The following is a 15,507-nucleotide window of genomic DNA, read 5'->3' on the forward strand; positions in this document are numbered from 1 at the left end:
ATATGCTCTCACTATACATAAAAGAAAAGATACATTTGTTAATAATCATAAGGTACCACACTTAATGATAGTCATAGGGAACAAATAAGCAATCAAATCATATTAGGAAACAGTCAATACAAATCGTAAAGAGACCAGCAACAAGGTTATAGTCATACAGTCATAAGTGGGAGGAGATGGGTGATAGGAACAATGAGAAGATTAATAGTAATGCAGACTTAATAATTAGTTTGACAGTATTGAGGGAATTATTTGTTTAGCAGAGTGCATTCAGGAAAAAATTGTTCTATAGTGTCGTTTTGAGGGTAGGAGTTGAAACAGTTTATGTCCAGAATGCGAGGGGTCTGTAAATATTTTCACAGCCCCCTTTTTGACTTGTGTAGTATACAGGTCCTCAATGGAAGACAGGTTGGTAGTAAGTGTTTTTTCTGCAGTTCTAATTATCCTCTGAAGTCTGTGTCTGTCTTGTTGAGTTGCAGAACCAAACCAGACAGTTATAGAGGTGCAGATGACAGACTCAATAATTCCTTTGTAGAACTGAATCTGCAGCTCCTTGGGCAGTTTGAGCTTTCTGAATTGGCGCAGAAAGAACATTCTTTGTTGTGCTTTTTTGATGACGTTTTTGATGTTAGGTGTCCATTTTAGGTCTTGAGATATGGTAGAACCTAGAAATTTGAAGGTTTCTACTGTTGGTACTGTTGATACTATGTTGTCTAGTATTGTAAGAGGTGGTAGTATGGAAGGATTTCTCCTAAAGTGCACTACCATTTCTACAGTTTTGAGTGTGTTCAGTTCCAGATTGTTCTGGTTGCACCACAAGGCTACTTGTTCAACCTTCCATCTATAGGCGGATTCATCATTGTCTCAAATGAGACCAATCACTGTTGTGTCATCTGTGAATTTCAGTAGTTTAACAGATGGATCATTTGAGATGCAGTCATTGGTATATAGAGAGAAGAGAAGTGGAGAGAGCACACAGCCCTGTTCTAATTGTACAGGTATCTGATGTGATCTGCTTAGCTTCACCTGCTGCTTCCTGTCTGTTAGGAATTTTAACTTCTTTTCACTATTTTATGCTATTTTATGCTATTATTATATTTTTCAAAAAGGTCCCATACATGTGTAAATGATTTTATTTTATTTATTTATTTATTAATCACATTTATATACCGCCCTATCTCCCGAGGGACTCAGGGCGGTTCACAGGCAAGTAAAAGACATATAAATACACACTAAAACCACATTTAAAAAACTTATTCTACAAAGCCGAATTAAAAAGCAATATAAATAATAAAAACCCATTTAAAACCAATATAAATTTAAAAACTAATCCAGTCCTGCGCAAATGAATAAGTGTGTTTTAAGCTCGCGACGAAAGGTTCGGAGGTCCGGAAGTTGCCGGAGTCCTGGGGGAAGTTCGTTCCAGAGGGTGGGAGCCCCCACAGAGAAGGCCCTTCCCCTGGGTGTCGCCAGACGGCACTGCCTAGCTGACGGCACCCTGAGGAGTCCCTCTCTGTGAGAGCGCACGGGTCGGTGAGAGGTATTCGGTAGCAGTAGGCGGTCCCGTAAATAGCCCGGCCCTATGCCATGGGGCGGTTTAAAGATGGTCACCAAAACCTTGAAGCGCACCCGAAGGCCACAGGTAGCCAGTGCAGTCTGCGCAGGATAGGTGTCACAGGAGCCACGAGGGCTCCTCTATCACCCGCACAGCCGCATTCTGGACTAACTGAAGCCTCCGGATGCCCCTCAAGGGAGCCCCATGTGAGAGCATTGCAGTAATCCAGGCGAGGCGTCACGAGGCGTGAGTGACCGTGCATAAGGCATCCCGGTCTAGAAAGGGGCGCAACTGGCGCACCAGGCGAACCTGGTGGAAAGCTCTCCTGGAGACGGCCGCCAAATGATCTTCAAAAGACAGCCGTTCATCCAGGAGGACGCCTAAGTTGCGCACCCTCTCCATCGGGGCCAATGACTCACCCCCAACAGTCAGCCGTGGACTCAGCTGACTGTACCGGGATGCCGGCATCCACAGCCACTCTGTCTTGGAGGGATTGAGCTTGAGCCTGTTTCTCCCCATCCAGACCCGTAAGGCTTCCAAACACCGGGACAGCACTTCGATAGCTTCGTTGGGGTGGCCCGGTGTGGAAAAATACAGCTGGGTATCATCAGCGTACAGCTGGTACCTCACACCGAAGCCACTGATGATCTCACCCAGTGGCTTCATATAGATGTTGAACAGAAAGGGCGAGAGAATCGACCCCTGCGGCACCCCACAAGTGAGGCGCCTCGGGGCCGACCTCTGCCCCCCTGTCAACACCGTCTGCGACCGGTCAGAGAGATAGGAGGAGAACCACCGATAAACGGTGCCTCCCACTCCCAATCCCTCCAACCGGCGCAGCAGGATACCATGGTCGATGGTATCAAAAGCCGCTGAGAGGTCTAATAGGACCAGGGCAGAGGAATATCCCCTATCCCTGGCCCTCCAGAGATCATCCACCAACGCGACCAAAGCCGTCTCAGTGCTGTAACCGGGCCGGAAACCGGACTGGAACGGGTCTAGATAGACAGTTTCATCCAGGTGCAGGGAAACCTGTTATCCCACCTTACTCTCTACAACCTTCGCTGCAAAGCGAAGGTTGGAGACCGGACGATAATTACCTAAAACAGCCGGGTCCAGGGAAGGCTTCTTGAGGAGGGGCCTCACCACCGCCTCTTTCAAGGCGGCCGGAAAGACTCCCTCCAACAAGGAAGCGCTCGTAATCGCCTGGAGCCAGCCTCGTGTCACCTCCTGAGTGGCCAGCACCAACCAGGAGGGGCACGGGTCCAGTAAACACATGGTAGCATTCAACCTACCCAACAACCTATCCATGTCCTCGGGAGTCACAGGGTCAAACTCATCCCAGACAATATCACCAAGACCACCCTCAGACGCCCCATCTGAATCACCGCAATTTTGGTCCAGACCATCCCGAAGCTGAACAATTTTATCGTATAGATAACCGTTAAACTCCTCAGCATGTCCCTGCAACGGGTCATCCCGCTCCCCCTGGTGAAGGAGGGAACGGGTCACCCGAAACAGGGCGGCTGGGTGGTTATCTGCCGACGCAATGAGGGAGGAGACGTAGCAATGCCTCGCTTCCCTCAGTGCCACTAGGTAGGTCCTAGTATAGGACCTAACTAGTGTCCGATCAGCTTCTGAACGGCTAGACCTCCAAGAACTCTCTAGGCGTCTTCTCCGGCGTTTCATCCCCCTCCGCTCCTCCGGGGACCAAGGGGCCGGGTGGGGTCTACGCCGGGTCAGAGGCCGCAGAGGCACGACACGGTCTAAAGCCCCAGCCGCAGCCCGTTCCCAGGCTGCGGCTAGTTCCTCTGCCGTGCCGTGAGCCAGACCCTCAGGAAATGGCCCAAGCTCCGTCCGGAACCTCTCCGGGTCCATCAGGCGCCTGGGACCGAACCAACATAGCGGTTCCGTCTCCCTGCGGTGTTGGGTGTGCGGTCAGAAAGTCCAGGCGAAGGAGAGAGTGATCTGACCATGACAAAGGTTCTGTGACTACATCTCTCAAGTCCAGATCCTTCAACCACTGACCAGAGATAAAAATCAGGTCCAGCGTGCCTCCCCCGATGTGAGTGGGGCCATCCACTACTTGAGTCAGGTCCAAGGCCGTCATGGAAGCCATGAACTCCCGAGCCACTGTTGATGACGAGCCGGCAGATGGCAAGTTAAAGTCCCCCATGACTAAGAGTCTGGGGGTCTCCACTGCCACCCCAGCAAGCACCTCCAGGAGCTCGGGCAGGGCAGCTGTCACGCAGCAAGGAGCCAGGTACGCGACTAGCAAGCCCATCTGACACCTATGACCCCATCTCACAAAGAGGGATTCACATCCGGCAATCTGAGGTACAGTGGTCTCCCTCGGCTCTAGACTCTCTTTAATAACAACCGCCACCCCCCCCACCCCTACCCTGGGCCCTCGGCTGATGAAATGCACGGAAGCCCGGTGGACACATTTCGACCAGGGGCACGCCCCCTTCGGTGCCCAACCAGGTCTCCGTAACGCCTATAAGATCCGCGGCGCCCCCCTGAATAAGATCATGTATTAGGGGGGCCTTATTGGCCACGGACCGTGCATTGTATAACATAAGACGAAGGCCCAGGCTCTGAAGGTCTTGACCATCTGGGGAACGGGAGAAGTCAGAGGGATCGGGGCACGCGATCGCCTGCAAACCAATACGATCCCCCCCCTTCCGCCATATCTGCCCCTCCCACTTACCGTGCAAATAGAACCACCCTCACAAAAAGGAACACATTCCCCCCCCATAACCTCCGAACCCGTTATAGAAATTGCACAGGACTACAGAAGGAAGGGAGATAAAGGTTTAAGAGCTGTCTTAAAGGAGCCAACACACTCAATGACTGTATTCCATCATTTCTTCTCGTGGTTCTAGAAACTTGCGTACTAATGCTAGTTAGTTTACCATAAGACTTTATACATGGGGATGTTTCTGAAGATGTTCTAAAAGCTTTGATTAGGTCAGAATTTGTCTAGATTACTAATTAGAATCTTGTTTTGCAATTAGCTGCAATTTATACTTTAGTTATATTTTATACTAGTATTTTGTAATATTGCTCTACTGGCAACATTTGCCAGTTCAAATCAAAAGGCTTCTTTTTTCTTTGGACTATGGTATCTGAAAGATGACTTTTTTTCTATTTAAGCCTTGACATTATCAACAGAGACCAACTTCTAAAGATAACAATGAGTGAAACATCTTGTCAGTGTTGTCTTTTTAGGATTGTAGAATCCTATTCTCAGAAATGAAGGAGGCAAAGGTGTTGTTTTTTTTACTGAAAAACAGAATCAATTACATTTTGGCTTCAAAATTTAAGATGAGATTGCTGAGTGGATGTGAAATATGCATTTTACCACACACAACTTCCTTTTGCGTACCTATTTTCCCCTTCTCTCCACCATGGTAGGGAACCTTCACTCTTGTGCCTTAAATATATTTGGTGAGGCAATAATTGTTACCCTTTGTGGAAAAAAAAGGGATTTTAAGGAATCCTAGAATGACATAACTAGGCATTTGGTTCCACTGCTGTTTCATGGCCTAGTTGATGGTTAATTAGTTAAGTAGCTCAGAATGGAGAAATGTGGGCCCAGGATGATGCAGAGTAGTATTGAACAAGTCTATATGGTGGCTTTGATTATGGAACTGGAGCTCTATTTCTTTGGTTTGAGTAATAAAAAACAAAAGATTATCTATACATTTACCTACAATGTGAATACATTGTAGGTAAACTTCTTTTTTTATTTCATTTTGTCACAACAGTATACACAAACATTGACATAAAAAACAACAACACATCATAAAAGAAATATATATATATAAGTAAAAGTATGCAACAGCTATGTTAATTTGATATAATGAAGGGAACAATAGGACAGGAACGGTAGGCACTTTTGTGCTCTTATGCACGCCCCTTATAGTCCTCTTAGGAATGGGGTGAGGTCAATAGTAGACAGTTTTTGGTTGAAGATTTTGGGATTTTGAGTAGAGACTATAGAGTCAGGTAATGAGTTCCAAGAGTTAACAACTCTGTTACAGAAGTCATATTTTCTGCAATCAAGACTGAAGCGGTTAACATTAAGTTTGAATCTATTGTTTGTTCTTGTATTATTGCGATTGAAGCTGAAGTAGTCTTTAACAGGAAAGATATTGCAATAGATGATTTTGTGTGTTAAACACAGGTCATGTCGAAGTCGGCGGAGTTCTAAATTTTCTAATCCCAGGATTTCAAGCCTGGTGGCATAATGTATTTTGTTGATTTTGGAGGAGCGAAGAACTCTTCTAGTAAAATATTTCTGGACGCGTTCGATTGTATTAATGTCAGAGATGTGGTATGGGTTCCAGACAGATGAGCTATATTCAAGAATAGGTCTGGCAAATGTTTTGTATGCTCTAGTTAGTAGTGTAGAGTTTTTGGAAAAGAAGCTGCGTAAAATTAGGTTTACAACTCTTAGAGCCTTTTTTGCTATGTAGTTGCAGTGGGCTTTGGCATTTAGGTCATTTGATATGAAAACTCCAAGATCTTTGACAGGGTGGGGGTCGTCAGTAAGGTAATGACCATCAAGCTTGTACTTGTTGATAGGATTCTTTTTTCCAATATGTAAGACTGAGCATTTGCTGGTTGAGATTTCAACCAATATTTCAACTTGCTTTCAACCAATAGATTCTGAGATATTGGCACTACTACTCATCAGAAAACTATATCTCTCACAGTCCAAATCTACTGTGAAATGTTTACTAGCAATTGCAATCAATTTAGTATCTTCTGATAATCCCCACTTTCAATTTGTCTCCCGTATCTTTTTTCTAGTCTAGCTTAATTGACCTCAAAGAACATGCATCATCGTTGGCTTCAGCAGGGCTGAAAAGAGACTCCAAATTAAAGGCTCTGGAAATAGCCATAGAGCAAAAGAAGGAAGAATGTAGTAAGCTAGAAGCACAACTACAAAAGGTAAGCATAATGGAATATTAGTGATTCTTACTCTAGTTGCATGTTGGCATTTTTGTAGTGAAAAATGTTAGTTTCTGTTAGTTTCAAGCTCAGAATATTAATGATTTGAAATGTTGACATGATGCTTTATCGATTTTTCCCCTACAAAGTCTTTTTTGTTAGTTAAATTGTTTGCAACTCATGTATTGTTATCAAAGGATTGTTATAAGCTTAAAGTAGTAGAACATTTTTTTATTAGTGGTGCTTTAGATTTGTTCATAAGGGGAAAAAACTATTGATATATAATTGAATATTGGCCATTGTCTAGCACATCTAATCACATTTGAACTAATAATTATCAAAATAATTTTTAGAATCACATTAATACATTTACTATTATACCTTATTTATCCATATGTCAGTTACTATTATACGTAGTCTTTGTTGAAAGAGAAACTCATGGCATATTTCTTGATTTAAGTATCATGTTTGCCTTTCACAATTTGTAAATAGCCATGTTGCTAATGAATTAATGAAGGTACAATGTTTTAACTGGAGAGGAAGAATTTAATGTTTAAATTTGGCTGTTTCCTGGCTTTCATGATATCTTGGAAAGAAATATATAATGTGAGTAATAATTAAAAACAAGGATACTGTTTAAGATTTTATGCACATTGTACATGGTATCTGGGTAATCTTGTCATAACCTACAATATAAAAGAATATACTATTCCTTATATTGCAGTTGATGCTTTGCAGTTCAAGATAGCGTACTAAAAACGAAATATAGCAATACACCTAATCACTGTCAGCCAATTAAACTTTGAAATGAAGTAATCTGATAGTCTCAATATAGCACAAAATATATCTGGTGCACCACCAAAGATTTGATATCCATAGCATATTTGGGCCATGTACACTATACATAAATTATGTGTAGCAGTTATTCTTTCTTACAAATTTGTATGTTAATGTGGTCACACAGGCCTTCAGAACCCTGCTAGCTAGATTATGCCATGCTAATCCTGGGAAACTAAATATGATTTTAAAATGTTAGACTGTCCACTTCAAACTAATATCAATTCTTGTATAATTTTATTTTGTTATTTAAACTAGTGTTGCCTACAACTCAGGTCCCAACTGTGGCTTTGGAAATAAACCAGGAATTTGTGAAATTAGCAATCAAACTATTGACAAATGATCTAGTTAGTGGAGAATGTGAGTAGATTGGCCTTTTTCCATGGAAGCCCTGTTCATACTTGGTTACAGCTGACCACTTGTTGACCATTAATAGACCAGACTATTAAATTATCAAGCCTTTTTGCCTCATTCAACTTTTGTAACATTTTGATTGATTTGGTTTACAGCAGCATCATTTCTCTGCAGAACTTTGACCTAGAGACAGGTCAGGGATTTGTTTCGTTTTTTGAAATTTTTTTTCAGACTTTTTTTCTGAATGAAAAGAAAAGGCTTAATAAAAGCAAGAATGCCCCCCTCCATTTCATCATGTTATTTATATCTTAAAGCTAATATCTACATTGTTTGAAGGAAAACACAGGTTGTGAATAATAATGATCAACAAATGATAATTTCTGATTTATATTTTATTTGGTTACATTAACTTCAAGTAATCATTTAGAACCGCCCTGAGTCCTACGGGAGATGGTGTGGTATATAAGTTTGATAAATAATAATAAAGAAGAAAATGGTTCTTAGAAATCTTGAAATGCAGGCATTTCAGTTTTAAGAAAATCACTAATTTGGGCATTTGGTTTCTAATTATGTCAACAATCAAATGTTTTCATTCCTAACATATACCCCTTATAAAAATTGTCGTAGATCAATGAAAACCTATGGGTCTAGAAATTAAAGGTGTGAGGAAGCTAAACTGTTGCTTATCTGTTGTAAAAGGAAAAATGATTATGATTATAAGAAATAAAAAAATGAAACTCTTTCTGGAGTTAGTTTAAAGAGAAGAAATGTATTTCGCACTCCCCCCCCCACACCCCTGCTTGTTCCATATTTTTAGTTTGGGAAGCCAGGAATAGATCAAATGGAACCTGAATTAATCTTAGGAGAACATTATGAAAGCAAGACTCATCAAATTCAGAGACTTCACCTTTCCTGTTTGAAGCATGGATGGATCTGAAAGTTGAAGTGGGAATCCTGAAGAATGTTTCTAATGCAAAGTTAGTTACTGGAAAAGGAAATTTGGGTGACAGAGCGGTCTGGAATCACACAATTAAAGCCTTACCTGTAACATGCACAAAAAGGGACATGACATTCATAGCTTCTATCTTGACTTTTTTGACCCCTCCTGTGGATCCCTGAACTGGGCTGTGGTACGATATCGGTGAAAGCACTGTTGATACATGCAGAGGAGGTTATGAAGAAAAAAAATAACTTGTTAATGTTTATTTCAGAAGATGTCTCTGTTTCCAATGTTATATTACTGCCTTTATATTTATCAGCTATAATTTTCCATCACTTCTTAGATGTGGCCACTACTATTACCATATTAATTAAGTCATACACTAGTCTATATTCAAAAAAATGGAAATTAAATTTTATCTTCATATGAAAAGAAAGTTCCACATTTAACAATAAAGTCTAATTAATCTTTCTTATTTCCATCTTTGAACCTTTGATGATAAACTGCAGCCTTGGCCAAAAACACGTCTAATGATTCATTGCTAGAAACCAGCACTTAATGTATCATCAGCAGTGGACAGCTTTCTGTATTTCATGGATTATTTCATTTGAGAAAGGGAAAGTAACACAACCCTTGGATTTTGCACTCTAGCCATTCTTTTCTATGAGCCAAAATCAACATTTATTTTTCCCTAGAGCTTCTCACATCCAGTAAGGAATGCTTAGAAACTTAAAATTTCTTTTTCTTTTTTAAATTCCAAGTTCTTCTGTGCAAATATGCCAGTTTTGCTAAGCTAATACTGTTTTCCTGGATCTTTCCTTCTTTTCCTGTCTGTGCTTCATTCTTCCCACCTTTGCAATGTAGCAAGCTGAACAATTGTTCAATCAGATGTACAATCCCGTAAGTCCTTTCAGAAAGTCTCCACTGTAACATATGAAAGCATGAGGATCTATTTTACTCATCATGATGTTCTATTCTTCCTCTGTAGCGCTTTGCAGAACCTATGATGGCTTCATTTGCATTGTGTTAAATTAAGTGGGCTCTGTGGACTTTAAGGCCAATGTTCTTTTTAAAATGGTATTCATTAAAAATTGGACAAATAAACCTTGTATTCAAATTTTGTATTGCCTTCAGGTCCTCAACTGCTTAATTGTAAGAAAGCATGAAAATATCAAGCTTTAATTGTTATTTTACTGCTATGCTTATGGCATACTTTATTAGATCCTTCAAATTAAATGTAAGCTTTGGAAAGTTGTTCACCGTTTCCCAAAAATATTAATAAATGCTGTTATTCTGGAACAAGTGATATCGTATAACATGCATTGGTTAGTAGATTGGTTAGTTAATAGAGTTTTAAATATAAAGAAAATCAATGTCCAGCTTTGGTAATATAATTCAATTCAATCTAAAATCTAATAAATCTAATAATAAATAAATCATTTGACCATAGTTACAGACCCTTGGCAAAGTCTGTAATGACAAAGGTATTTAAAAATGGATTACAAATACAATATCATAATAAACAGGCAGGTGTATACAATCAAATGGTATTGGTAATTCAAGACATCACTTAGACCGTTTTATGATGCTTTGTAGGAGGAAAATCTTGTTAGTTTATGTTAGCCCCAAATCAGGAGGAATCTGATAGCAACTTTTCTGGCTACAAAAATTATTAAAATCCATCAACCCATGCGAACTGATGCCTTTTAATAAAATCTGTTAGTTAAAAAAACTTGCTACCAGATTTCCCCCTGATTTATGGCAGAAGACAGAAACATATTGTTTCTCTAATAACTTTGCTTTTATTTGTGTTAAATACCTTTACTTGCATCTACCAAAGCATTTTGCCAGAATAGGGTTGTGAAATGTACATATGCATCTCTATAAAAATTACACGAGAAAAGGGATAATGATTGGATCTATTCCACATGAACAGGTGTGCTTTTCATATGGTCTCCCTCTGAAAGAGCTCTCATTACTGCAGGTGGCACAATCTTTTTTCAGAACTTTGCAGTCTTTTGGAACTCTTTTAGAACAGAAGTGTAAGCATGCCAGCAAGACTTCTGCTAAAGTGCACATTGCTGAGAGAATGAAATAACCAGTGGCTATGTCAACCAAAGAAATGCCATCTTGTTTCCTTTTAAACACTTAGGTTTTACATTTATGTATTCAGCAGCTTAAAAACAAACAAACTACTGATGAATTGTCTGGCTTCTTAAAGCCTTATTAATGTTATTGTGATAGATGTTGGGAGGGTCTATGAGAGTTGGCCATGGCCAACTTGCCACAGCCAACTTGCGGTGAGACAACTCGCCACAGCCAACTAGTTGCGGGACAACTCACCGTGGGACAAGAGTTACACTAATATCAAAGAAATAGTGGAATAGAACCATTAAAGAAAGGGTGCAAAGGAAGAATAAAATGTGAATGGCAAAAGTTAAAATCATTTTTATTTATTTTAAATAATTACCAGTAAATAGCATTGTTAAATTGTTCCACAGCAAGTTGTCCCATGGTGAATTGACCATGGCCATGGTGAGTTGTCCTATAGCAAGTTGGCTGTGGCAATTTGTCCCAATTGGGAAGTACCCAGTCTGGCAGGGAGGATGGATCAAGCACAGAGCTAATTTGGAGTCACTGCGCAACCACAAAAGGCTAGAGCCAACCGCCTCCAAGTTTCTTGGAAACTCATCTAACTATTTCCAGGAATAGGCTGTCAAATTGGGGAGATTCTTGTATTATAAGCAGTACATAATAAAGTAGTTAGGACGCGGTGGCTCAGGGGCAAGGACGTTGAGCTTGTCGGTCAAAAGATCGGCAGCTCAGCAGTTCGAATCCCTAGTGCTGCCGTGTAACAGGGTGAGCTCCCCTTACTTGTCCCAGCTTCTGCCAACCTAGCAGTTTCGAAAGCACGTAAAAATGCAAATAGAAAAAATAGGGACCACCTTTGGTGGGAAGGTAACAGCGTTCCGTGTGCCTTTGGCATTGAGTCATGCCAGCCACATAACCACAGAGACATCTTCAGACAGCGCTGGCTCTTTGGCTTTGAAACGGAGATGAGCACCGCCCCCTAAAGTCGGCAATGACTAGCACGTATGTGCGAGGGGAACCTTTACCTTAATAAAGTAGTTAGCATGAACTATGTGTGTGTGGGTCTAGTTATTTGTGCCTAGCACATTGCATAGAGCAGGCTTCAATGATTGGGTGAGAGGACAGCATACATCATAAATCAATCAGCGTTCCAAATCTGAAAATCATTTTTGAGGAAAAAGTGTGTTTATCTTACATATATTATATTCATGAAAGCTATTTTCCTATATGCATCAACAGAGTTATATTACTAATGATAGAACATCATGTTGTAGTCTCCTATATTATAAAATTATGTTTATTAAGGTTTTGTAATTCCAGTCTGAAGGTAGGATATGTCTCTAAGCAAGCTATGTGTAATGTATAGAAGTATTATACTCCCTCTTAACATAGGAGCAAATTCTACTGTTGTAATAAAAACACTGAGTGAAAAAATAAGAGGTTTTGTAAACATTCCCTTATTCAAATCTACCCTCTAATTATATTAAGTATTGGGTAGGATTAAGTTCATACAAAACTTGGAATTATTCTTATTATTCTATGCTAATTGGGTGCGTCAGCTGTTTTTAGTCACAAGATAAACTGTGATGAATGGCAAATGGGTGTGGTTGCCCCCCAAAGATAGAAATGAGGTCATTTTTCAGCTAGGACTACTCTCTGAACTGGGATGTTTGTAAACTACAGAGTACAGAGGGCTTAAAATTACTCCTAATCTGAAGCATTTTAAGGCCCATTTCATTTAAATAAGATTTCCATCATCTTTATTTTATTTATTTATTTTGTCACAACATCATACAAAAAGATTATATAGTATATACACATATAAACATATATAGGAAGAAGAAAAGAAAAACAATAGGACAGGAACGGTAGGCACGTTTGTGCGCTTATGCACGCCCCTTATGGTCCTCTTAGGAATGGGGTGAGGTCAATAGTAGAAAGTTTTTGGTTAAAGCTGTTAGGATTATGGGAAGAGACCACAGAGTCAGGTAAAGTATTCCAAGCACTGATGATTCTGTTGCAGAAGTCGTATTTTCTGCAATCTAGATTAAAGCGGTTTACATTAAGTTTAAATCTATTGGTTGCCCTTGTATTATTGCAATTAAAGCTGAAGTAGTCTTTGACAGGAAGGACATTACAATAGATGATTCTGTGAGTTAAACTTAGGTCTTGTCGAAGGCGACGGAGTTCCAAGTTTTCTAAGCCTAGGATTTCAAGTCTGGTGGGATAAGGTATTTTGTTGTTTTCAGAGGAATGGAGAACTCTTCTTGTAAAATATTTCTGGACACGTTCAATTGTATTGATGTCAGAGATGTGGTGAGGGTTCCAAACAGGTGAGCTGTATTCTAGAATTGGTCTAGCAAATGTTTTATATGCTCTGGTTAGTAGTGTGGTGTTTTGGAAAAGAAGCTGCAAAATTAGGTTTACAACTCTTAGAGCTTTTTGCTATGTAGTTGCATTGGGCTTTGGCACTTAGATCATTTGACATGAAAACACCAAGGTCTTTAACGGGATGGAGGTCGTCTGTAAGGTAATGTCCATCTAGTATGTACTTAGTTTTAGAGTTCTTTTTTCCTATATGTAAGACTGAGCATTTGCTGGTTGAAATTTGAGCTGCCAATTTTAGACCAAGCGGTTAGATGGTCAAGGTCGTTTTGAATGATAGAAGTGTTGTCTGTGGTGTTAAATAGTTTGACATCGTCAGCAAAGAGAACACAATTACTTGAGATATGGTCACAAAGATCATTAATGTATAGAATAAAGAGTGTTGGTCCAAGGACGCTGCCTTGAGGAACGCCACTCTTGACAGGAACAGGATTTGATAAAGCATTGCCAATTTTGACCACTTGTTGTCTGTTAGACAGAAAAGCAGATATCCATTTGTGGAGGGGTCCTGAGATGCCATAGGATGTTAGTTTAAGGAGAAGTTTATCGTGTACTACTGAGTCAAAAGCTTTGCAGAAGTCTATGTAGATTGCATCTATTGATTTGCCTTGATCTAGATTTGAAGTCCATATGTTTTTGCAGTGGAGAAGTTGTAAGTTACATGATAACTTTTCCTGAAACCAAATTGTTTGTTGGAGAGTAGGTTGTTAGTTTCTAAGTGTGAGGTAATGGATTGATTGATGATAGATTCCATGACTTTGCAGGTGACGCAGCAAAGGGAGATCGGTCTGTAGTTTTCGACTAAGCTGGGGTCTCCTTTTTTGAAGATGGGGATGACTGTGGCTAGTGACCAAAGTTTGGAAAGAGAACTGGTAGTGAAAGCTTTATCAAAGATAATACTTAGGGGTTCAGCTATATTAATGGAAAGTTTTTTTAAGAAATATGCACATAGACCATCAGGTCCAATAGAAAGCGATGGTTTTAAGTTGTGAAGAGCTTTACCAACGTTGTCTTCTGTGAAATCTATATGAGTTAAATCATCATAGTCATTGCTGGTTCGTTTGTGGAATGTTGGATATGTGTTATCGGAGTTAACAAAACTGAGCCAAAGAAAATGTTGAAGAGGTTTGCTTTGACTGTTTCGTCATTGCATTCTTTGTTGTTAGAATCTTTTAGTGGTGGGATGGATCTTGAATCTTTAAGTTTACTGTTGACAAAATTATAAAAGGCACGATTGGAATTTGTGCGTAAAGGTTTTCTTCTTGCTTGGTGTGGTAATTTGTGCATTCAGTTTTAATTTGGTTGCATATGTTTCTGTAACGGTTTCTGAAGTTTGTAACATAGCCTTTTTGTTTCTTTTCCAGAGGATTTTTTTTGATTGAAGCTTTTTATTGATATGGGTAGTTTGTTTTCTTGGACATGGTAGTCATTCGTGGTACATATAATTTAATGACTCTATTGATTTCAAGTAGGAAGATTCTATAGAGGTCATCAGCGGTTATGCAGGTTGCAAACAGATTTTGCCAGTTCAGAAGTGAAAGATCGTTGTTTATAAGGTCGTAATTGGCTTTCTTGAAGTTGTAGTTGGGAGTTCTGGTGTTATGACGAATTAAGTATGGACGTATATTGAGACGAAAATCAATCATGCAGTGGTCACTGTTTGAAAAAGGTTCTTTAATTTGTATACCGTAAATTGAGTTTGGATTGTTGCAGAAGATGAGGTCAAGGCAGTTGTTGAGTCTTGTATCTTATCTAAAATATGAAATCTATCGGGAGCCATGACGAAAGTGAAAAAGATGTATCATACACGTGACCCCAGTATAGAAAGGTATGTTATATGGACTATAGAATGGCATTCAGCACAGTTTAGCCTGTCTACTGTTTCCGACAAAGAAACTTCCGGACATAAATACATAAATATCCCCTTAAGAATCTGAAAGATAGTGTGAACTGCATATAAGGTTCCCTTTAGAAATCCTGTGAGTAGTGGTGATGGGAAGAGGTGACATAAGAGTTACTCCTGGTGGAGCTTATGTTTTGGAAACTGTTCACAGTTCCTCGCTCCCTTTTTTTGCTTTAAATCCTTCCAAAAACACTACACTGATTTAAATTCAATTATACCGGCTTAGTATCGCTATGAAACAGGGTCAATGTGACATAGACATGAAGGAGCCCGTCCTGGCTGAGAAGCTGCATGCCACTATTAGATTTTCTGAGTGTAAAAACCAGAACTTGACATTTTTCACTAGCAGTTCTATGGCTAAAATAAAACAGTTTGGCTCAGGAAGCTGCCATAGCAAAAGGTGAGCAATGAAATAATACATTGTTTTTAGACAAGTTCATAGTCAGAATATTCTCCTTAACCTGTTTATCAAATTGCAACTCA

General features: G+C 39.9%; 1 protein-coding gene across 1 annotated transcript in view; it reads left to right on the plus strand.

Annotated features, from left to right (window-relative positions):
- The window catches only part of ERC2 (ELKS/RAB6-interacting/CAST family member 2), a 617,452-nt gene that overhangs the window by 313,806 nt on the left and 288,139 nt on the right, over nt 1–15,507 (plus strand). Inside the window, exon 9 of the mRNA XM_058170468.1 lies at nt 6,374–6,514. Within this exon, the coding sequence (XP_058026451.1) occupies nt 6,374–6,514 (141 nt within the window). The remainder of the gene's footprint in view (nt 1–6,373; nt 6,515–15,507) is intronic.

Source organism: Ahaetulla prasina, chromosome 2 (assembly GCF_028640845.1).
Source record: "Ahaetulla prasina isolate Xishuangbanna chromosome 2, ASM2864084v1, whole genome shotgun sequence".
NCBI classification, from domain to species: domain Eukaryota; kingdom Metazoa; phylum Chordata; class Lepidosauria; order Squamata; family Colubridae; genus Ahaetulla; species Ahaetulla prasina.